This window comes from Nilaparvata lugens, chromosome 4 (genome assembly GCF_014356525.2).
Source record: "Nilaparvata lugens isolate BPH chromosome 4, ASM1435652v1, whole genome shotgun sequence".
Lineage (NCBI taxonomy): Eukaryota > Metazoa > Arthropoda > Insecta > Hemiptera > Delphacidae > Nilaparvata > Nilaparvata lugens.
In genome coordinates, this window is record NC_052507.1 from 76,392,049 (window position 1) to 76,417,413 (window position 25,365).

General features: G+C 35.5%; 2 protein-coding genes across 3 annotated transcripts; one reads left to right on the forward strand and one right to left on the reverse strand.

The window, feature by feature from the left end:
* The first annotated feature begins 1,641 nt into the window (after window positions 1–1,641).
* Window positions 1,642–11,888, forward strand: LOC111043838 (MORN repeat-containing protein 4 homolog). 2 transcript variants are annotated; one of them, XM_022328887.2, is made up of 4 exons: window positions 1,642–1,760; window positions 4,628–4,820; window positions 10,452–10,561; window positions 11,565–11,888. In XM_022328887.2, the coding sequence occupies exons 1-4, from the start codon at window positions 1,751–1,753 to the stop codon at window positions 11,717–11,719; spliced, it is 468 nt and encodes a 155-aa protein (XP_022184579.2). In that variant the 5' UTR covers window positions 1,642–1,750; the 3' UTR covers window positions 11,720–11,888. The 2 variants fall into 2 exon arrangements, with proteins under 2 accessions (XP_022184579.2, XP_022184580.2); XM_022328888.2 differs by lacking the exon at window positions 1,642–1,760 and adding an exon at window positions 1,778–1,994.
* LOC111043826 lies at window positions 11,782–23,013 on the reverse strand. The gene is made up of 5 exons (XM_022328883.2): window positions 22,899–23,013; window positions 22,570–22,627; window positions 19,224–19,305; window positions 15,893–16,076; window positions 11,782–14,111 (listed from the first exon to the last, which is right to left on the reverse strand). The coding sequence occupies exons 2-5, from the start codon at window positions 22,600–22,602 to the stop codon at window positions 13,388–13,390; spliced, it is 1,023 nt and encodes a 340-aa protein (XP_022184575.2). The 5' UTR covers window positions 22,603–22,627; window positions 22,899–23,013; the 3' UTR covers window positions 11,782–13,387.
* Between the last annotated feature and the right edge of the window lie 2,352 nt (window positions 23,014–25,365).

Sequence of the window (25,365 nt, forward strand, 5' to 3'; positions counted from 1 at the left end):
AAACGTTTACTTGAGTACGGAATTGTTTCTTGAGTGCAGCTAACGAACTTTGCGCACGTATTTCACATTAAATTTTTCCTACAGTTATCATTGAATATGAGAAGTGGTTGATGATGGGTAAAATGATGGCTGAAATCCATCAAATGTTTGTCTGTATAAATTAATAACAACTTTAATTTATTTTAAACTTGATAATCCAATAGAAAATTAATAATCGATAATTCATTCAAATTAAAAATTGAATTAATCCAATTAATTTGAAAATTTGAATAAATCTTAATTTCTAAAAATTTAACCGGCTGCTGTGCAACCGGGCCTTAGTATTAAGAGTACGCAAAGTAATACTTTGCGCACTAGAGCGGAAAAGTGATTCTTTGCGTTCTGTAATCAGTGCAGCAATGGCCACTTTCCAAGGTACCTGTAGGAAAAGGTATATTTTATTGAGTTGTTAGCTACAGGTGTAACCATGTTGATGAGCTTTCCGATATTAGAGATTCAAAGAAATATTTTACTTTTATAGTCTATGTACCTACAACAGCATTAGCTATTTTTAATTTATGATAATCTCATACCATTTAAAAAAAGATCATTCATCCCTCAATGTGGGAATTAGAGGTTTGTACTGTATGCATATAAGCATAAAACAAATAATCCTCAAGGTGATTTTCTGTGTTGGCCTGGAACCTTTTTGGAGCGTTCTGAGACTCCGTTGTGCGTGGAAACATAGTAGAGCGGCGAACGAGACCACATCAGGCGTTTTCGGACGAGTCGGCAGGGCAGGAAGCTCTCCGATTGACTGATTGAGTTGGCGTTAAGGAATCAGCTGATAATCAGCCAATCTGGAATATTCCTATCCTGTCGACACGTTTACCACACTTAATGTGGTCTCGCCCTAAGCGTGTTGAATGTACAGTATTTAAATTTTGGCACACATAGTATATCACGCCATCATTATTACAGTACAAGTATTAAATGAAACTCTCTCGAGCTGGAGGCTCCACCCCCTTACTATTACCACCCTTAGAGGCATTTATTTGTAAATAAAAATGTGTATGCCAAAATATACTCCTCGTACAGCTGAATCGATACTATAGTAACTACTGTATAGCAATTACTCTTCTCGTCAAGTACTATCAATATCATTCCTGAGAGTTTGAGCAATTTTAATTTTTTGCCATTTTTGCAAAACTCCATGATTCATAGATTTCATGAAAAATGCAAATTTCCCAGATTTGGATGATACTCGGGCTATGGATAGAGGTTTACCTAAAAAGTGTTGTGCTATAATATGAGACGTTTCGCTACAATACAGGATGAGTTATTCACTGAAACAAAAAAATCTATCATCCACTCACAGATCAGAGAAATCACTCATCTTCAAATGCTTATAACTCAAGAATAGGAGTGAATTTAGCCAATGTGATGACATATTATAATTCCCACGAGTTTTAATTGCACTATTTCTCCTCGGCCTGGACAAGCGAGTATGAACAGCCTCATTACAACTTATGGGAATAATTCTCTCACTGTTACCGTACTGATTTGCTACTTATTGATATTTGAATTTAGAAGATACTTAGAGCTCAGTGACTGTCAGACTCAGTGCAACAGATCATTTAGAATGCGCCGTAGTAAAATAATTTCCCCTTCTGTCGTGTCCTCGTATTTTCTAAGCCAATTGAATCGTCGAGAACTTGTACTGCTTCTACATTTTTGCTGTATGGTACTCTGACTCAGTAGCTACTACGCAATGGCTGAAGGTATGTATGACTTATTGATTTAGTGGGTTTCAATATAATAATACAGTACTGGATTAGATGGAGAATTCCTGTTTTTTTCTGCCAACTTCGAAGGATATTCTAGACTTTACTGATGTAGTCTTTACAGTTGGGAGACACCTGCCTTCGATACAGTGCAATTACCCATCGTTATTGATGGGACATTTAACCGTGTCTTACTGCATAGCTCAATAATTAGAATATAATTAAAAATGGGTACTCAGATTTATATTTTTATTTATATTCAATGATTGACTACTGTAGTATTTACAGTTAGGAGACATCTGCCTTCGATACAATATAATTACCCATTGTTATTGATGGAACATTTAACCGTATCTTATTGCATAGCTCAATAATTAATTGAATATCATTTAAAATGGGTACTCAAATTTATATTTTTATTTATATTCAATAATTGATTGAATATTTATCTACCTCTTGTCCGAGTGCAAGGAATATCCTATAGATTATCTTGATTTAAAATATATAACTTTCATATTACAAGCAGGTGTTACCCGCCGTGGTCCGCAAGGGTCCGTTGAAAGTATAGATAGATTGTATTTAAGTATGATTATTCATATATACCCTATGAAATATCGATAATTATATTTGAATAAATGCAATTTCTCTTCAATTTCAATTTGTAGATTGTATTAATAAGTTTTATAGTTCCATGCTGTTATCAAAAGTATGAAATTTAATTAAATTAAATTAAGTTAATTTTAATTTAGTGAATTTTCTATATTAGATTAGGCTTATACTATATTATATTATACTATTAATATATTAGAATTGTAATTTCTTTAGTGTCAAGAGGGCTATTATGGAAAGTACTTCTTCCTGGTGCCCTCATATTGTAATGTAAATGAATAAATAAAAACTCGAGAAGGATAACTAAACTGATGAATGATTTCAAGCTTTTTTGAAAGTTATACCAATCATCCATGAATCCATGAATGCTTTGTTACCAAGAAAAATAGGATAGACATTCAAATTCATCAGATAATTTTCAATTTAAGTGATATCTATAAAAAATTTAGCAACAAGTTACGACATTAAGACACTTGTTTCATTTCAAAGTAGGCCTACACTCATTTTTATGGTTGAGAAATATGGAATGCATTTCACTTCTGAGGAGGCTTCATCAGCCTCTTTAGGAGGTTAAAAAAATTAGTAGGGGTAATCCAAAAACAATAAAATTGAAATTATCATGAGAATTTTACAATTCTTCATTTATTTTTCATTGACAAAGCATTTCTAGATCAAAGTTTATGGAAACGTTCTTCTTTATTTTCGTAAATATCTTCTTCAATATCCAAACCACAAGTACCGTACCTACATAGTTAGATGCAAGTCTATATGGTACTATAGACTATGAATAAAAATAAAAATCTAAGTACCCTTTTCAAATTTATTTACTCACAACATGTTTCGGCTATATGATGCCATTATCAAGTGATTGGAAAATAAACTATAGAGTAATAATATAGAGTCTACGATAGACTATATTGTATAGTTAGTACAAGACTCATAGTTACATGAGACTCTAATTATGTAGCATGTACACCCTATTTTATATACTAGAATTATATATTTTATACACCTAAAAACAGCCATTGTGTCTTGTTAGAGACCCTGAAATTGATCAGGTGCGACATGAAAACTCTGATACCAGATCTGAGCCTGACAGGTCACTCGATATTATTATTATTACTACATACTGATCCTCATACTACAGAGTTTCTGATAAGTCACTCCCTATTTTTATACAGCTATAATTTCTTTATTTATGAACAGATTTTGTTAGAACTACATTTGTTAGATAGAGCACTCCTTGAGGTTGTGTTTAACACCAATTTTCATTTGTTTCAGTTTAAAAATGCCCCCTCTCTTGACTGTGGAAGAACGAGCTGAAATAGCAGCTCGTTATGAGGTCTGAGGATCTGTGGTGCGAGTACAAAGGTGGTGTAGGGCTAAACGAGAGATCCATGCAACACTGGATTCAAAAACAATGAGATCTTTCTTAAGAATCGTTGAAACAGAGTAACGTGAAAGACCACTTCCACGAGATCCTTGATGTAGTGATATCCTAGGGCTCCTCATGAACATTTCACGAACTCTGTCAACATTCTCTGCTGTCCTTGACGTTGATGGTCTTCCTGATCGTATTCTATCTGCGACACTCCCTGTTGTTAGTAATTTGGAATGGCAATTAACTTTTTCTCCATCCAGTGTTGAAATATTGATCCTTGAGGTGTCCTTATGCGAGCTTCTCCTCTAGGGAATACTGAAATGAAGTGCATCTAACGGGGGGGCTTGCATGGATCTCTCGTTTAGCCCTACACCACCTCTGTACTGGCACCACACATCCTCAGACCTCATAAACGAGCTGCTATTTTAGCTCGTTCTTCCACAGTCAAGAGAGGGGGCATTTTAAACTGAAACAAATGAAAATTGGTGTTAAACACAACCTCAAGGAGTGCTCTATCTAACAAATGTAGTTCTAACAAAACTGGTTCATAAATAAAGAAATTATAGCTGTATAAAAATAGGGAGTGACTTATTATCAGATACTCTGTAGTATGAGGATCAGTGTAATAATAATTAATAATAATAATATCGAGTGACCTGTCAGGCTCAGATCTGGTATCAGTTTTCAAATATAATTATAATTATAAAGTCCTCTCATCAAGTACTATCATTCGTAAGAGTATATTTATATACTTGGACTTCAGCTACAGTGAAGCTCTACATTAATTGTTTCATTTGCCGTTAGTTACTGGGTGAAGTTGCTGAGTTCAAACTGTTACAAATACATTAACAAACTGTTGGGATATGTTTTGAAGTGTACCCAGGGGTGGTGAAAACTGGAGCCTACCAGTTCAACGACGGGACGCGCTACGTGGGCGACTGGAACGACCGCGGTCAGAAGCATGGCTTCGGCCAGATGACCCTCCCCGACTCCACAAGGTACCACGGCACCTTCCACAACGGACTCTGTTCGGGACTCGGAGTCATGTACTTCCCTGATGGAGCTAAGTACGACCAATCATTTTTACATTATATGGTCTCATTGAAATTATATATATATATATATATATATATATATATATATATATATGCAAATGCATTCATAGGCCAAAATTATAAAAAAAACATAATTTTACACTTAATATTTCAAATACTAATAGAATTTAGAAAGTTCTGGAGCCACTGACATGCATCTTCTCCGGCATCATAGAGGGCTGTCAGCCCTCCATGATAGGAGTGTTGTGGACACTCAGATATTAGGTGGTTCATTGATTGAATTTGTCCACATTGGCACAGAGGATCAGATATGTATCCCCATGCTGTCATCAGCTCAGCACACCTTCCCACCTGCGTCCTGAACCGGTTAAGGCCACACCACTAGTTGAAATTAGATGATCGCTGAGTACTTAGCTATTAGGCCAGACCATATTATAAGGCTGTGCAAAAGCCAAAAATAAACTTTCTACTCGTGATATTTTTCAAAGTTTTTCGATTAGTATATCATTAAACTATCAAAATGAAAAAGTTTTCTCAGGAAAACATTTTTTTCTGATCATTACTTTTTGAGATATGAGCGCCTAAAGTTCAAATTTTTGGGACAGAACATTTCAAATTCGGTAAGAGATAAATCCATGAGATTTAGAGGATAGATTCTTCATTGATCTAGTAAAACAAATTTTTTCTGAAAATATCAATTTTTAAGATAGTTATTCAATTTACTAAAAATAACCAAAAATAACTTTTAGTTGAGTTATTTTTGGTAAATGGAATAACTTTTCAAAAATTGATATTTTCAGAAAATTTTTGTTTTACTAGATCAACAATACCATGAAGAATCCATCCTTCAATTCTCAATGAATTTATATCTTACCGAATTTGAAATGTTCTGTCCCGAAAATTCAAACTTCAGGCGCTCATATCTCAAAAAGTAATTATTGGAAATGAAATGTTTCCTGAGAAAACTTTTTCGTTTTGATAGCTTGATGATATACAAATCGAAAAACTTTGAAAAATATCACCAGTAGAAAGTTTATTTTTAGCCTTTGCACAGCCTTAAGCGACCAGGGCAGGAAGCTCTCCGATTGGGTAGGAGCCTGAAAAACCGCCTTGAAAAACGCTCAATATGGTTTGGCCCATAGTCTGTGCAAATCAAAAACGGACGACATTTAATATTATACGGTACCTACTTATAAATTCAGGCCACACAACTTTAGTGAGCTCCACGTTTTAATGTCAGTGTTCTTTGATTAGCAATGGTATTGCTATCCTTGTCTATCATTCAACAAAGCGGATAGCGCTATCTCTCTCTCGCTTGGTAGAGAGTTACTGGGAAGGATATTTTGAATATTCTTTCCAAAGAATGGACATTGATATGTCCAAAGCTCCGCCAATTTATGTAGATGCATTACAATATTATCTTGTATAGTTATTCCAAATTGATTTTTTTATATCATTGTACAGTTCAATAATTATTTTCTTAGTCTATGCTATGTAAATTCATCTAAAACTTTGCTGTATTGTAAGCTATTGTATGAGTGTATAAGCCAGTATATATTCTAATCTACATAAATAAAGTACTCAATCAATCAATCGCTTTGCTCTATTGCCAGATCGGCTTTTAACAATGTAGGAATAATAATTACAACTAAATATTTTCATCTTAATTATGAAAATTCATTATTGAAAAATATAATTCCTTGCTTAATAAAATATAATTGATTATTTTAAACTAGAATGAACAATGTAATTAATATTACATTGATAAACCTGTATCAGCTACCGTCAAGAAGGCATTGCCAAGACAGTGAGCATCGGCAACGTTGTTCTCCTATCTTTCTCCACTGCCATTATAACGTGGAATTCACTATAGGATAAACACACTATAGACACTGCGTGCCTGATGTTATACAGTAATATGTAGGCTACTATATACTGTACAATATAATATTGACCGTCTAAGGACCATCTTAAGCGGCCCATAAACGTGCAATATTATTGTAAAATATGTTACAGTAGGTAGCAACTTGTGGAATAAGGTTTGATCACACAACTTTAGATGAACGTCTATGGCCCGATTGCACAAAATCCGGTTAAATTTTAACCGTGATTAATTTCACGAGAACCAATTAGAGAAGGCCTTTTTGATAAGACGGCTTCTCTGATTGGTTCTCTTGGACTTAATCACTGTTAAAATTTAGCCGACTTGTCCAACCGGCACTATGACGTTTTTACTGCAGTTGTGTGGCCCAATGTTATCTAAATAGGTATGGTCTAATATTGTACAGTAATATTGACCATCTAAGAATCTATAAGGACTGCCTCAAATGCAACTGCATTACGTTTATGGAATCACATCCTGCCAGGTTACACAGAAGGCAAGAAGCCTGTCACTTAATTGGAAGATATCAGAACGATTCTTACAAAGCTGGTTTGAATCAGAACGATTCTGATTGTTCGTTAAAGCGTGCTTGACTTAGCACTACTATGGACAGTATGCAAAAAAGTTAGAAAACCTAATAAGGAATTGAACTGGAAGAAAATAAATGAAGAGGTTCATTGAAAATGTTCAATTTATTATCCAATAATATGCTATCATACATGCTATAATGTGGAACTGAAATATTTTCAACAAAGAAAATATTTTAGTAAATAGTAATAATATATAATAGACATAACTATGTATTTATTTAAATTGAGCTTAGAACTGCAATGATAAGTAAATAATAATGATCAAACATAAAACTGCAATAACGCTGCATTAACACCAAAGCTATTAATTAACAAAAGATGGAAATAAATTGGAAATTGCATCTGTTCAAATGCTAATCAATTAATAATTATTATTAAACGAAATCCCAATTAAATGCTGTAAATAACACCGAAGACTTCTGCTAGGTACTGAAAATATTGACAACAGTGTAAACCGCTGTATGGAAATTCGAGCGCGGGCTGATAAATAATTTTTGAATAGTAGCGCTCACCGAATTTTCATATAGCTGTTTACCCTGTTGTCAATATTTGCAGTAGCAGAAGTCTTCGGGGTGATTTACAGTATTTAATTGGGATTTAATGTAGAATGCTTTGAGGGAATAGAAAACGAGGACGATGTACCTTTTGATGAGTTGGGACCACCGATTGCTTTTCCAGAAATGGAAAAAGCGTTACATGATCTCAAGTCAAAGAAAGCTTATGGAGTAGATGATATTCCTGCTGAACTTCTGCAAGCGCTCAATGAAGAGATGAGAAACGTTCTATTTACCCTTTTGAATGAGATATATATAACCGGAAAAGTTCCACTTGATTTTAAGAAAAGCTTGATGGTAATGTTACCGAAAAAAAGTAATGCAACAAGATGTGAGGAATATAGAACACTGAGTATTCTGTCGCATACATCCAAAATACTAACAAGCGTTATTTTGAAAAGGATTGAAGGTAAAATAGATGCAAACCTAGCAGATGACCAATTTGGCTTCAGAAGGAATAGAGGAACAAGAGAAGCTATATTGTGTTTAAGGAACATTGTGGAAAAGAGTTTCGAAGTGAATAAGAAGGTGTATATTGCTTTTGTAGATTTACTCAAGGCATTTGATAGGGTAAATTGGAATATCCTCATGCAAACACTCAAAACAATCAAAGTAGATTACAGAGACAGAAGGATCATACGAGAGCTGTATACTGCTCAAACAGCATTTATAAAGGTGGGTGAGAAACAAAGAGAAGCTGCCATCAAGAGAGGAGTAAGGCAGGGCTGTAGTTTGTCACCGCTTTTGTTCAATATCTATGTAGAACAGGCTGTCAATAAATGTAAGGAATATTGTTCAGGAATCAAGGTAAATGGATTAAGAGTGCAAATGCTCAGCTTTGCAGACGATATTGCAATAGTGGCACAAGATAAAGGTAATCTAGAGAGAGCACTGAATACCTTGCATGACATTCTCAAAAATGAATTTTACATGGAGATAAATAAGGCTAAGACAGAAGTGATGATCTGCTCCAAGAATCCTGATTTTGAAATAGTAAAGATAGAGAATAACGCCCTCAAACAAGTAAAAAAATTTAAATACTTAGGTAGCATTATTTCAGAGGATGGAAAAGACAAAGAAGACATAAAGCGCCGTATAAGAGAAGCCAAGGCCATTTTCATCAATAAACGGAATGTGCTTTCCTCCAAAAGTCTGAATTTGGATTTGCGAAAGAGACTTATAAAGAGTTGTATCTGGAGTATTGCACTATATGGCTCAGAGACATGGACTATCGGTAAGGCGGAAGAAAAGGCAATTAATGCATTTGAAGTATGGTGTTAGAGGCGAATGCTGAAAATAAAATGGACCGATAGAATAACAAACGAAGAAGTATTTCAAAGGGCTGAAAGGACACAAAAAACTCTATTGAAATCTCTTAGGGACAGACGGCATTCTTGGATAGGACATATTATAAGACACAGCGAATTCACGCTAACAATACTGGAAGGTGCAATCAGTGGACAACGGGCTCGTGGAAGACCCCGGCTACAATATTTGAAGCATATAACCCGGGATCTTGGGGTCCAGAGCTATAACCAACTAAAACAGCTAGCTCTGGACAGACAAAGATGGAAAGCTGCCAACCAATCGGACGATTGAAGCAGAAGAAGAATTGGGATTTCGTTTAATAATAATTATTATTAACAAAATGTTAATAACTACTTAATCCTTAAAGATTCTATTAGATTGACCATAACTTATCGTACACATGATGAACATATGTTGTGTTTGTCAATCTAATAGAATCTATAAGGATTAAGTTATTAACATTTTGTTAACAACTTTGGTGTAAACGCAGCTTAACAATCTCATTGTAGCAGTAGAAACAATGTTAAAATTTGAACATTTGTACAACCCAGAAGCAGAGCTCTTGAAGAAATTACTATATATTATTAATTTTTTTAGCCAACTGTACATATCAATAAAATTCTTGTATAATTTGAACAATATTCTGGCTGGTACTAAGGATATATTATAAAGTGTAATGTAAGTGGAAAAATAATTTTTTACAGTGATCTCTGATTCATCATCAACATTATCTTATTTAATGACATTTTTATTGTAGTATTTTTGTTTCATCTTATACTTCATCCACTTGTGTTGACTTTGCTCATAACAAGTCTGTTTATAATAGAAATATAGTAATACCCTTTTTTAAAAAATACAATTAACTTTTAAAAGATTTCTAAAAAGAGTTACTATTTTCATTTTATTTCTATTAGGTACTAAAATAAGTAGCCCTTGTTATTTATATTCAACTATTTGTGAATCCTGCATAGAAAAAAGAATACTACTATTCTTTGTCTCTATATATCAAAACAAAACATACTATTAGGCTCAACTTACACTTACGCGATTCAGGTCGAGAAGAGACTCGACTCTAGTCGAGAGCATGTGTTCCAAATGGTGACACTCAGACCAGTCGATTCTAGTCTCCGCGACGTCACCATTTGAAAACGCATGCTCTCGACTAGAGTCGAGTCTCTTTTCGACTTGAGTCGCGTGTCAGTTGAGCCTAAATAGTATAAAGAATAACTCTCTTTGTCTCTTGTATAGTCTATTGTTTCTGGTATCCTGGCAATATATTTTATTCTATTTCCTAATAAATGATTGACAGATACGAAGGTGAACTGATGCAGGGATGGTTTCACGGACATGGCGTTTTTTGGAGAGCCGACGGCATGAAATTCGAGGGAGAATTCCGGGGAGGGCGGATTTGGGGGCTGGGTATGCTCGTTTTTTATATAAATTGCTTTCAGTTTCAAGATTTAACTGTGAATATTTATTATTTATGTAGGGTATACGACTTTTATTGGCAGAAAGATCCTCGTTAATTCTTCATCACAAATTACAATGTCATCGTATTAAATATTAATGTAATTAATTTTTATTTGATTTAATGATGTCATTATCTATTAAATTGAATTTACAACCAAAAACAGTATTCTATAATAATTGAAAAGTTTTAGCCTTGTTGCACAATGAGCCGCGTCCAAATTTTAATCCATGATGCTTTTTATTCATGGATTTCATGAAGAATTCAAATCTCCCAGATTTGGTTGATATTGGGGCTATGGATAGAGGATGACCTAACAAGTGTCGCGCTATAATATGAGACGTTTCGCTACAATACAGGATGAGTTATCCACTGAAACATAAAATCTTTCCTCCAGTCACAGATCATAGAAATCACTCATCTTGAAATGCTTATAACTGAAGAATAGGAGTGAATTTTGCCAATGTGATGACATATTATTGTTCCTTTCGTCAAATACTATCATTCATGGTAGTTTGAGCGATTTCAATTATTGACCATTTTTGCAAAAATCCATGATTTTTATTCATAGATCTCTTGAAAAATGCTATATATAAAATTACTTGTGATAGAGTTGATCATTACTGTATCAACAATAATCAAAAATTGAAATTACGTATATCAGATATACCGGAGTAACTTGAATTATCGGTAGCCTACTATAGAAGGCAGTGGTTACGGAAAATTGACAACTCTGCTGACCTATCATTTCCACTGACTTTATAACGTGAATTTCACTATAGGAGTAAAGTGAAAAAGTTCCCATAAATCACTCACTTGATTTAATGAAAATGCATAACATTGAAAACTTACGAGTAAATACAGTGTTCTACAATTGAAGTTTTAGGCTGGTTGCATAATGAGCCGCCCAAATTTGCCAAATTTTAATTAAAAGATAAAATTTATTGTTTACAGGAATGGTTACTTTCAATGACGGAAGTCATGGCTTTCCACGGAACGAGGGATTTTTCCAAGATTGCCGACTCATCAGGAAAAAACGATGTCCAGAAGTTATTCAAAAAGCTCAGAAAGTTGCTCTGCTAGCCAGGGCTCAAACTGAAGAGAAATAAATATTCAAAAATCTCAACTGTTCTTTTAAAAATCACCATTTATTTTCAATTAATTCACAACTAATTTATTCATAGTTTATTTTCAATCAATGAATTTTCCAATATAAAGCTACTGTTATTGTAAAACGTTACAGTTCCAAATAAACATTCAAATGTTGACAACAAGGAATATCTCTATTCATCCTGTAATTGTACTAGTCATCACTGATAATAATTATAAGTTGAGAATCATAATGGTAACTAGGAAATTGATATGGTTATCAATTAAATATACAATACAGCAACAGCACCTTGAAGAAGAAATATATGAAATTAATTATACAATTTCAAGAGGCGCATCTATTATATCAGTTTCCCCAGAAAATTGTTTCAACTCTTCAAGGGGAAAAGCTGATCTTGTACATAGTGGGTATACCAAGTAATAAACAATAATATACAGTTTGTTAATATTATTATACTAAAATGTAGGTTACATTTTCATCTCACTCAGCTGCCAGTTTTTCAACACATAAAAAATCTAAAGATTCGACAGAACAGAAAGGAAGTTACGGTGAAAATATTGTAAGTCAAATTAGGTACTTATCAATTCATTTTATAGAAAAATCTAGAACAAGGCTACATTAAACGAAAAATAACCGGTTACAATTATTTTTTAGTGGATGCAACTCTAGAATTAAAAACCAAACAAACTATTATTCATTTTTGACCCATAAAAGTGGGGAATTTTTTCCCAAGTAGTAGGCTAAATTTCGATACCTTCTAACGATACACTTCAAATTCGTCTTCTGCCATGATTTCATTTTATGTCAAACCAATATAAAACTATGCTAGAAACAGTTTATATAAAAATATAAAGACCCAGTTGCACAAAAGCATGTTCAATTTTAATCATAATTGAATGCCACGACAACCAATCAGGGAAAGCCTTTTTGAAAGGCTTATCATGGCATTCAATGACGATTAAGGCAGTTCGGTACACTAATTTTTATTATTCAAATTGGATAATCTTTTTCAATATAATTGTTAAGATCATTCATTATAAGAGTGAGAAAAAGTGGCAACTGAAATTTTTAAGTGGTCTAATAAGCGAGTTATGGGTTGTTGAAGTGCTAAACTCCGTTTTCTTTCCAGATCATAAACGGTTTCGACTATATTATTAGAACTTCACTTAAAAAATCAAAAAATGTATCTTTCCAAACTAAAACATTTTATTCCCCTTATCGTTCTTAAATAAAAACGTATCATTTTTTGTAAATTTGGTAACTTGTTTATTTTGGCATTAATCACGAAAAACGCATATTAGAACAAAGCCAATGATATACTGAATGTATTAAAAAAAAAACTCCAATGGAAAATTCGAAACAGTTTATGATCTGGAAAGAAAACGGAGTTAGCACTTCAACAACCCATAACTCGCTTATTAGACCAGTTAAAAATGTCAGTTGCCACTTTTTCTCACTCTTATAATGATCTTAACAATTATATTGAAAAAGATTATCCAATTTAAATAAAAATAAAAAGGTGGACCGAACAACCTTGAGGAGACTTCTCTGATTGGTTCTCGAGACATTCAATCACAGTTAAAATTTAACACGCTTTTTTGCAACTGAGTGAACACTTCCAGAAAAGTATTTAAAAAACTTCAGTCGAAGTTTTATCACATTACACTCACAGTTCAATCACTTCAACATGTTTTGATTGACTACTATCTCCATCCTCGTCTATTGTAACTGTAATAGGCACTTGAGACACACTTTCTTTGTCTTTGGTCAAATCTATTTCCTCATTGCAATCTTTAGAACTATTTGTCTCCATCATAGTTACTTCACAAACATCATCACTATCTTCATTTGTCACGTCTTTGGTTGAATCCCGTTCTTCATTACCAGTTTCGCTACCTTTAGTACTATTTGTTTCCATCACAGTTACTTCACAAATATCGTCACTATCCTTATTTGTTTTATCTACTTTTTCATTACCAGTTTCGCTACCCTTAGAACTGCTTGTCTCCATCACACTTACTTCACAAACATCATTACTATCCTCATTTGTCACGTCTTTTGTTGAATCTACTTTTTCATTACCAGTTTCGCTACCCTTAGAACTGCTTGTCTCCATCGCACTCACTTCACACACATCATTACTATCGTCATTTGTGATATCTTTGTTCGAATCAGCTTTCTCATCAGTTGTTTGTCTGTGTTTAGAGCCTTCCTTGGCGGAGGCAATCAGTTCGTATTTGCGCTTTCTTATTTCGTGTTCGAAAAGTTGTCGTTTTTCGTCGGCTATCTTCTTGAGTTTAGTGGCATTGGGCGAGAGAGGCGGCACCAGACCCGGCGATAGTTTGTAGTGCACCACCGTCGTATCTTCGCCTCGGATCACGATTGTAATTCTGACAACAGAAATTATTTTATAGTTTTAATTATTAAAACACACTTCAATATTAATGAAACTGATTCAACTGTTCCTCTGGATGCATACATGGGGCCCGTTTCACAAAGGTACAAGTAGGTTACAAGTCTTGTTGCAAACCATGGTTTTGGAGAACAGCTGATTACTAGCGTTTCACAAAAGCAGAATTGTAAACTTGTAGTTACAATGAATTTCTACAAGTTTACAAGTGATTTGCTTGTTACGAACAAGTGTTTCACAAAGATTTTCATTGTAGCCAACAATTTTTGTCGAAATTACTTGTTCGTAACTATGAAATTTCTACCGAGGTGGAAAGCTATGTAAAGGATTTACAAGTAATCATTAAAATGATTTTAAATATTCAATAAATATTTCTAATGATCAAAAATGCCCTATATCCCTCTAAAATTCATTATTTTGGAAATATATGCATCAGGAAATTAAATTTAATAAATTTCCAAAATAGTTATTAATGTGTTACCTCATAGGTTATGTGTACTATAGTATATATACACAGTATATATAATATGCATTATATATATAGTACATCTACTATATATATATACAGAGTAAATATAGTGTGTAGGTTACAAATTCAGCAATAAATGAAGTAGACTGTACATAAAACATTATATTGCTTTCAAATATTTTCAAAGTAATTATTGAAAAGTACAAGTAACCTTTATAAAGGATGAAAAAAGGAGATCATCATGAAAATAGGTTATGTTTACTATTGAAGTACTTGTAGACTTGTAAAATTGTAAACTTGTAGATCATAAATTTTTGTGAAACGTGAGTACTTGTAAACTTGTAACTACAAGTACTTGTTCGTAACCATGGTTGGTAACAATACTTGTACCTTTGTGAAATAGGCCCATGGTGGAGCGGCGGAGGTAGAAATGAAAATTTCACCCTCTACATTGAAGCTGCTATAACAATGAGAGGAAAACTTGGAATAGTGAAATAATACATCATTTCAAAGAGAATTCAATGCTTCACAAACCTACGATAAGCATAAGTTTTCATGATGCATTGTTGGAGAGTTATAAGCCCTGAAAGAGCAAAACATTGAATAAAAACCTGTCATTTCAACAATTACACACCTTCAAGAGCGAATATCTCGGGAATTGTTGGGAATATCACAATATTCCACTGAACAAAAAGTGTAGAGAATTTATCAAGCTTCATTTTTGGATAGTTAGATATGTCGGTTGAACGTATTGTTCTCAAGATATGAGCGTGGAAGCAAAAATGACGCTGAAAAATGCAACTTTTAAACCACCCTCATCCCCTTAGCACATGAGTTAGGAATGTGGTCTTTTGATATGTTCTCCTCCCAACTAGCCACAACAACGCTGCAAAGTCAAAGATTTTGTTTAAAACATTCCCTCCAAATTCCTTTGTCAATTGGTCTATTGTTACAAAAATGGAGATTTCACACTCAATCAGCATGAATTTTTCCGTCGTTTTTTAAAAAGTTATAAGAGCAGAAATAGAAAGAAATTGTCATTTACTTTCATCATCAACAGACAACGAAATAATTATCATCAGCTGTTTTTCCAAGGATGAATAATAACTATCCTTTTAATGTCATTCAGCGAGTTTTCTCAGGGATGAGACCTAGTGCAATCGAATATTTATATTATAAACCTACTATGTTCTGAATTTCGTGAGAATCGTTAGAGCCGTTTTCGAGATCCGGTGAAATACTAACATATAAACAGAAGTTGCTCGTTTAATAGTATAGGATTTTATTCTTACATTGAATTTTTGTGCCTCTCTTCCATCTGCTTTCTAGTTTCGACGAGCCACTCAGGCGTGATGATGTGTAGGTAAGAAATTGGAACGTACACATTTTTCTCGCCATCTGACTTCTCAGCGGCTGACAGGTAGATCAAATCCAGTTCCTCATTGAAGTGATGTTCAACATTCCAAAGAATTTCAACTGAAAATAAGAATAGAAACATTATTTACAACAAGCAGGTAACCCATATTCTTCAAGGGTCTAATTAAAAACTTGACCTTCTGAAATCTTGAAGAATTTAAAATAGACCTATAACCATCCTCGGTAAATTGAGAATCTATATGCATAATTTCAAGTTAATCAGTCCAATAGTTCAGAGGTGATGATGGTTCATTCGTGAATTTCCTATCCCGTACGTGTATAAGCACTACGTCCGTAAACAAAGCTATTGTGCATTCTGGTGACGTCAGAACATGTAGGGCTCCTACCTACACCAATAAAAATTTGTTGATTTCAGCTGATCTATATCAGCTACGGTAGTGTTTTTTTTTTTTGGTGTAGGAGCCCTACCTGTACTGACGTTACCATCAACCACCTGTCAAGCACTATGACTTTGGTAGTGGTATAAGCCAGTTCTTTCCTCAATATCGGGGCACCGAGCTTCGCTCGTTATTTATTTGTTGACTTTTGATAAACCAAACACAATTCTTTAAAATTATTGGGGAAGTACTAACAGGCACAGCCCAAAACTGTTTCTTTCCCGAATTTTGATTTATACACTACAGTCCAGAAAGTAGGTTATGTTCCATACACTTAAATTCAGGTTCAATTTTCTGTTCAAACATTTGAAAACAAAAAAAAATATAATTTAGATTATATACAAACCAAATAGAATAACAAAATAACACTCACTAATGACTAGAAATTGTCAAATAATGATCAACTTTGAAAATTATGATATAGGTACTCTAGTTTAGGAGGATTATCATGTCATGTCAACAAATCATATTATGTTGATCAAATCGATTAAATTGTCTAGCTAGATAAAATTTCTCGCTGATTGATTTTGATTACACAGCTGGAAATAATTATGTCTCTCTCCCACACAGACACACGCATCTTCTGTTATCGAGAGACGACGAAATTATCATCTGTTTTCCAAGGATGAATATTATACTTTTAATGTCGTTCAATGAGTTTTCCAAAGAATGAGACCTAGTGCAATCTAATCTTTATATTCGAGCAAGTTGGTGGAATGAAGCTATTTCTGTACTAGAAAATCATGCAGGCCATTTAAGGCCATAAATTGATAAAACGCAATATTATAAACCTACTATGTTCCAAATTTCGTGAAAATCGTTGAAGCCGTTTTCGAGATCCGTAAAACATAAATAACCAGATATAAAAATAACCAGATTATATAAATACAGAAATTGCTCGCTTAATATAATAGGGTTATAGAAGCGTTAAGAAATGCTGAGAGCAGTATAAAGCAAATCTCATTACAGCTGTTTTTCCTTCACTAGTTTATTCTCTTTTAATGAATTGGTTCGATTTACAGCTTGCTCGAAAACTAATCATCAATTTTCAAGTACTTTTCAATTACAAACAAAGGACAGGCGTGCTTTGCTTCTAAGTTCACAGCTGATAAAATTAATAAATTGAGCGAAGTAGGGTAGAGGCCACGGGTATAAATTATAGGGGTGAGCCTCAACCCCACAAACGGTGCGTGGCTGGTGTGGTAGGGATGAAGTTGTGGGAATGTCTATCTCACACATCATAAGGCCAGTGTATAGAATTTTGAAGTCAGTGTATCGACTGACCAGAACAAACTGACCAAAATCCTACTTGAGTTGAGTCTCATTTGGTGTGAATCGAAGATTCATGTTATAATTCGTGGCCTCTACCAACTGGCTTTTCCAATTTTAAGCCAACAATATCGGGGCACCAAGCTTCGCTCGTTATTCATTTATTGATAAACAGAACTCAATTCTTTAAAATGATTGGGGAAGGACTAACAGGCACAGCATTTTGATTTATACACTATAAATATTCCAAAAAGTTGGTTATGTTCCATACACTTGAATTCAGGTCAAATTTTCAGTCCAAACATTTGAAAACAGAAAAGTTCTAATTTACCAAAATTGAATAACAAAATAATACTCACTAAACACTTAAAACTGTAAAATAATGATTAACTTTGAAAATTATGATATACTAGCCGTCAGGCTCGCTTCGCTCGCCATATCCGTCTATCCATCTCGCTTCGCTCGCCTGCATTTTTCATTTTTATCATATTATATTAGGACAATATATTATATTAGTCGGGGGTCCAGACTAAGCGTCTGGCTAAACTGATATGGCGAGCGAAGCGAGCCTGACGGCTAGTAATATAATATTCCCAGAAGTAGCAGTGCCCAATCAATTTTTCCGCGATAAATGCATTTAAATCTTCAACTTGGTGCCAACCTAACAAAGTCAACTCAACTTAATGCCAATCTGAAAAAATTATTAATTTAGTATCCAGTTAACAACTGTTTCGAAGAGGTACTCTATCTAGATTATAGTTCTATAGTAACATATGATATGGAAATTTCAATATTATAATCAAGAGATTGGGAGAAGAAGAATATACATGCTAAAAGACGAACTTTAAACCCTTAAAAACAACCCTTAGAGTTAAAATATTGCCAAAAGATTTTCTTAGTGCGCCTCTAAAGGGCCAACTGAACATACCTACCAAATTTGAACGTTTTTGGTCCGGTAGATTTTTAGTTATGCGAGTGAGTGAGTGAGTGAGTGAGTCAGTCAGTCAGTGAGTGAGTGCCATTTCGCTTTATATATATATAGACTCTAATTTAGAATGATATACCATGTCATGTCAACAAATCAGATTATTTTGATCAAGTCTATTAAAATTTCTAGATCATATTTTGAGATACGGTAAGCTGATTGATTACAAAGCTGATCTCCCACACAGGCACACGCATCTTCTGTTATCGACAGACGACGAAATTATCATCTGTTTTTCCAAGGATGAATATCCTTTTTTCATGTTCTTCAGCGAGTTTTTCCAGGGATGAGACCTAGTGAAATCGAATTTTTATATCATAAACCTACTATGTTCCAAATTTCGTGAAAATCGTTAGAGCCGTTTTCGAGATCCGTTGGACATAAATAGCCAGATAACCATATATAAAAATATATACAGAAATTGCTCGCTTTATAAAATAGGATTTCACCCATACTTGACCCCACCACGAGCAGAGAATAAAGAGTTTTACATTTCTGATTGTCAGTTGACCTTTTAAGGTATACAGGAGTTTAAATAGTACTCAATCTAATCACCTTCACAGAGCTCCATATACGTTTGAAATGCTAGCGATATTGCTTTTTGATCCTTGCACCCAGTGGATGACATTTCCAGCATCTGAAAAAGAATATAATTATTGATAATTAGAAATGAAATACATTTTTGTTAATTAAAGATAAATTTGTACAAATTAGCGTGATTTCAGTTTTGTGCAATGAAATCTCCATAAAAATAATCTGTTAAACAAAACCTACACGTTGAACTCACTCACTAACTTATGTGTTACTTGTCTCGTCTTCTCCTCAATCTGGTGACCGGGGAATCGTCAAAATATCTCCCCTTCGATAGGGTTCGCGTCAGTCATTATTCATAATTCGTCCCACAAAGTGACAGTAGGTATGCTCCTGCATGTACTCAGTTGTGGTGAATTAAGGTCTCTCGATCAGATAGTCGCCAAGTGTCCGAGCGAGTCGGGACGCATTAGTTCTTAGGGCCACCAGAACCTGACTGGTGTCTCACTCGGGTCGCCAGCCTGAAGCCAATTCTGGTATATTATCTACCTTTGCGGTCAATGGTTGATCTCTGGCGACCCACTGGTGGCTTTTGAATTATTCTAAACCCTACTCGCTTTATCATCAAATTATATTTGTAAGGCTCTTTGATGGAGGAAGAACCTTACGTAAAGGTTCCATTTAGACAGAATATATTATTGGAATCGTAAGGCACATTGACTGCTTAGATTCCTCTGGGAATTAATCTCAATTTACTGTGATTAGATAGAACATTTCTGTATGAATGTTATTCTAGTATCTTCTTTCGTAATAATTTTTTATGCTTATGTACTCCAGAGCGAAGCTCGGTCCCCGATATTCCTATATTATTAAACGAGCAATTTCTGTTTATATGTTTATATGTTTGTATTTCACCGGATCTCTAAAACGGCTCTAACGATTCTTACGAAATTCAGAAAATATAATATATTATAATATAAAAATTCGATTGCACCAGGTCTCATCCCTGAGGAAACTCGCTGAAGGACATTAAAAGGATAATTATTATTCATCCATGGAAAAACAGCTGATAATAATTATTTCGTCGTTTGTTGATGATGGAGTGAGCGAGTTCATGTGTGTGGGACTGTGTCAAAATTATGACTCAGCTGTTGAACTTTTTTAATCATCCAATCAGGTGCTCAGTGCCGGTTGCAAAAAAGACGGGTTATTTTCAATCCTGATTAATTCCAGTAGATCCATCTTTTTGAGATGGTCTTCTCTGATTTGGTTCACGTGAAATTAATCGGGATTAAAATTTAACCGGCTTTTGTGCAACCGGGCCTTTGTGAGGGAAATGTTTGCATTCTTCTGGGAATTAATCTCAATTTACTGTGATTAGATGGAACATTTCAGTATGAATGTTATTATAATTTCTTCTTTCGTAATACATTTGTTATGGTTTTGTACTCCAGAGCGAAGCTCGGTCTTCGATATTTACAATCTAAGCGGTCAATGTGCCTTACGACTACATTATATTAGCCTTACACCTACACCTTACACCTTCTTCTCTTCATCCATTACCCACACTTGTAGGATCGATGAATAAATAGAAATAACAAAAAACACTATATTAATCAAGATGGCAGTGATCAAGTTCAGATCGAAAAAATTATCATATGAGACCTTGCTCTTTAACATAATGGCACTTTAGCCTGATAACATTTTAGACAGGTCATCTTTCACATAATGAGAGCAAGACACAAAACATCATCTGCAGTTTATCGCGAAATCGGCCTCATGATCAGGAACCTGTGAAGCTGTTGGGCTTTATGCCAGATTCAAAGCTCAGCTGGGCCAGCCACATCCAGCAAGTGGCAAAGAGACTGTCCCGAATCTGTATTCCTGGACATCGTAATAAGCCCTGGTTCTCAGGAAACCGGTCACAACTCTCTCGAACACGCTAAGGTCCAACTGCTTCACCCCTACAGATAGCATACCCGCGATCTCTGGAGACGCACTCTGGGGATGTCAAACAGCTCTCGATGCCCAGTGTTATGGTGATGCACATCAGTTCGAGTCAACAAATTTTGTTGACTCTTCTTCACGTACATGAGGCAGAGAAGGAGGAGTCACAACCTTAGCTGAGTGACCCCACATGAGTAGACCGTAGGAGATATGGCAGTGGAAAAGTGCATGATACACCATGATCATATATGCCTCCGTCACAAGTCCCCTCAGTTTGAGCAAAAGGAAACAGATTCGGGACAGTCTCTTGGTCAATTGCTGGATGTGGCTGGCCCAGCTGAGCTTTAAATATAGCATAAAACCCAGCAGCTTAACAGGTTCCTGATCATGAGGCAGATTTTGCAACAAACTGCAGACGATGTTTTGTGTCTTGCTCTCATTTAGCTAGAAAAGATTTACTAGGAACCATGAGGTTGCTCCGCTGACCTCTCCAACACCTGCTGAAGGTCAATGCCAGATGACAGCAATGATGTATCATCAGCAAACAGAAGAGTTGCACCATTGTTATCCAGGTCGTTGATCATCACGATGAACAGGATTGGCCCCAGAGTTGAAACCTGAGGTACCCCAAACCTGACAGGGGGTGGACATGAAACAGCTCCACCCAATGACACTACCTGTGTCCTCCCAGTCATGTAAGACTCCAAGATGTTAAGAGCAGAGTCCATAACCCCATAATAGCGAAGCTTCTTGATTGGTATGTGATGGTCAACACAATCAAACGCTCTGCTCAAATCACACAATGTAAGTGCCAGGGACATCCTCAACACTGATCCAATTTTCTCAGCCACACGATTCACTGCATCAACAGTCGACCTCCCTCTACGAAAACCAAACTGCATACTTGAGAAAAGGTTGTTTCTCTCAAAAAACCCCTCAAGTTGGGGTTTTATGACAGCTTCAACCACCTTTCCAAAGATTGAAGTCATAGATATTGGCCTGAAGCTGTTAAGACTCTGGTGTTCACCCTTCTTATACACAGGAGCGGTTCTTGAGGTTTTCAGGAAGTCAGGAAAAAAAAAGATCTCAGGCAGTCATTAACTACTGTAGCCAAGGGGTCCGCATCCACTACCTCTCTAAGCATGAATACAGAAATTTCATACACATCAGGGCTTTAGAATGATTTGAATGAACGAATAATCTTCTTCAGGGCAGGCGGAGTGAAGGGGCGGAAGAAACACAGACGAGCATTCACTGGTGGAACTCGTGCAGCTAGCAGCTCAACTGGATCACCAGCAACTTTGGGCAGATTATTCACGATGCTGTCCACCGACTCAACATAAGCCAGGACCAATAGTTTTAAAATTATCACTCCTTCATCTTTGTATAAAATCACTAGATTGTAATTAGTCTAATAACTTACCACAGGATGAGTAACAGCGGCTGACATGCTCATTTTGTGCAGTAAGCTTAGTTTCAATCTAGAAAAATACAAAATATAATTATAATTTTGTCTGAATGGTTAGAGTTTCTATTAAGAATAACATGTTTGAAGGAACAAAACTTGCCTTGTCAATTTTTATAAAATACAAATAACTTAATAATTTTGACGCCTCTAAAATTCATTGTTCTCTAGTAATAATATTGATCATTTTCATATTGATAAGTATCTTCAATATCATGTGATTCAAGATAGTTTAAGTATTATTAATACTTTTATCAAGTAAATTATAGAGTTAAAGTAGTACTTACGGTAAAATTTAATTTTTAATATTCCACTTTAACAAAATACAATTATTTTTAACCTCAATTACAGATTACGGGCATGCAACATAAACACATGAAACATGGTGCCCGCGTATTGTCAGCTGTTGGAAATGTTGAAACCAATCTTCACTCCAGTTCAGAGTTTGAATGACTGCTGATAGAGCTGCTCCGTATCAATTGGTGTTGCAACTTTTTGCATTAGTGTTGCAACAATTATAGTGAGGTCTACTTTATAATGGCAGTGGATAAAGATAGAAGAAGAGCGTTGCATGATCTCTGTCTTAATAGTTAATCAATTATATTTCTAAATTGTTAAAAACAGATTTGGCATCGTTGCGGAGCTAGAAAAGGATAGTACTACCTGCTTTGTCGAATGATAGACAATAAGGTTAGCAACATCAACGTTAATCGAATAATACTGTCATTATAAGGTGCACCTCACTATAGTGTTGTTACTTGAAGTTCTCCAACTGGAAGCGCAATTTGAAATTGAATTGGCTTGTGTGGAAGTGGAACTCAGTGCTTTGTCCATTATAGTGGTCTCTGTCTACCGTGCCATGGAGAACCGACCATTAGACTCTGTCACCGACCATGGAGAAGACTACAACAAGTAACAAGTAGTATTGTAAGTAACAAGTGCACCAAGTGGAGACCTGGATAATTTCTTTGATTTGTTGGATGGATGCTTGCTGTTCTTGTCTGGGTAGTCGGCTGATAGGCTACTGGGGGGAGACATGAACATATATCTGCAAGTTGAGGATGAAAAGTACTGTGTCTTCAAGTATCTTCTCCAGAATAATGGTCTATTTATCACAAACCGTGAATTGACTTGTAGCTCCTGCTTGGACATGATTACAACATTCTTGTACACCTGGGAGTATGAAGTAACTGTGGTTGATCCAGTTATTGTTGATCATGCCTCTCTTTAAGGCTGCTCTTGATGCTGTTGATTGGAGTGTTCTGTACTGTTATCAGCGTTAACACATTTGGTGCTTACTTTGACTCTTCTATGAGTGTGTTCAACAGTTATTTTCCTTTAAAAGCCAGAGCTTCCAGGAAACCTGTACGGAATCATGGGAAGTCTTACAATATTTTCAATGAAAAATCCTGGTACACACAAAGGCTGGCACAAATCAGAAACTTGATTGTTGCTCTCCATGCAAGGATTGGACTCAGCGATGATAAGGGTGACAGACTTCATCTCTGCAACCAGTAGCTGCAAAAGGGGCAGCCAACATGACAAGAATTGAATCTGCAGGAAACCCATGTAAGGCTGCCTGGGACCTCATAAATCAGATCACTAAAGTTTGTTCAAGGCCTAAATGTAAAGATTCACCAGATGAATTCAACTGCTTTTTTATTCGAGAGGTGGAAAAGATTGTTGCTTTCATCAATGATGTAGGATGCAATGCTCCTGGTTACAATAACAACCAAGTAAAGTCTGGAAGGTGGAATAAGATCAGGCCTGCATATGTTGTTTGTCTTATTTTTTTTCAAAATAGTATTGAACATTGTTGACAAGTTTCAAGTTTCACTTTTTTTTAACATAAATATTTTCAATCAGCAATTTTATATTGTAAATGGTGTTGGAACAACAAGTAGACTACCTATGTTGTTATTTGAGTTAGAATATAAAGATTTAATTATACATGTAGGTGTATTTTTTTGAAATGTTGGGTCATTTTTGACCCATCCATACCCATCCCTAATACACCATACCAGTTGAGGGTTAAGAAGCTTGCCAGGCATGGACTTGATGGTGAGGCTCTTGTGACCCTCCGATCCTATTGACTGGGAGGAAGCAGATCATATCCATTGGAGGTGCTCTCTCACAGCCTATGCAAGTTGATCATGGCATGCCCCAGGGATTGGCGATGGGCCCTACTCTTCCTGGCCATGATCAATGATCCTGGGCTTCTTGGACCAGTGCTGATGTTTGTGGATGACATCAAAATATACTCTAGAGGGCGGACAGCTGTTGAACAAGCTGGTTTGCGGGCTCAGAAAGTTTTTGATGATGCCAAGCAGTGGCTCGAGAGAAATGGACTCTTCTTGAATGAGGGGAAGACCCAGCACCTAGTCTGTGGACTAAATTAGTGGTGAAACTCCTGGGATTTGTCATTGACTCCAAATTGACATGGGCAGGCCACATTGATGGGAATTGCACCAGGCTGGCACAGGTAATCTACTTGCTGCTAGACTCAGAGCCCTTCTCAGCAGGAAAGATCTGGTGATAGTATACTTTGTCTTTTTCCATTCCCATCTGCTGAATGCACTCTTGCAGTGGGGGCATGCGGCGGGCTGCAAGAGTGTGCTGATGCTCCAGAAGAAAGCACATTGAGTGATCACCTCAGCAGGGCATCGTGAGCACTGCAGTCCTATCTTCATTGAACTGGGCATCCTTACAGTCTTCAAACAGTACACATACTGTCTAGTCTGCTGATTGTTATGG

Excerpts from the sequence above, each read along its gene's own strand:
- LOC111043838 (XM_022328887.2), top strand. Across the intron at positions 4,821-10,451 it reads TACTTCCCTGATGGAGCTAA|ATACGAAGGTGAACTGATGC; the intron begins GTACGACCAATC and ends AATGATTGACAG. Across the intron at positions 10,562-11,564 it reads AGGGCGGATTTGGGGGCTGG|GAATGGTTACTTTCAATGAC; the intron begins GTATGCTCGTTT and ends TATTGTTTACAG.
- LOC111043826 (XM_022328883.2), bottom strand. The coding sequence starts at position 22,602 with ATGAGCATGTCAGCCGCTGTTACTCATCCTGTG. Across the intron at positions 16,077-19,223 it reads GTATATGGAGCTCTGTGAAG|TTGAAATTCTTTGGAATGTT; the intron begins GTGATTAGATTG and ends TCTTATTTTCAG. Across the intron at positions 14,112-15,892 it reads GAGAGGCACAAAAATTCAAT|AATTACAATCGTGATCCGAG; the intron begins GTAAGAATAAAA and ends TTCTGTTGTCAG.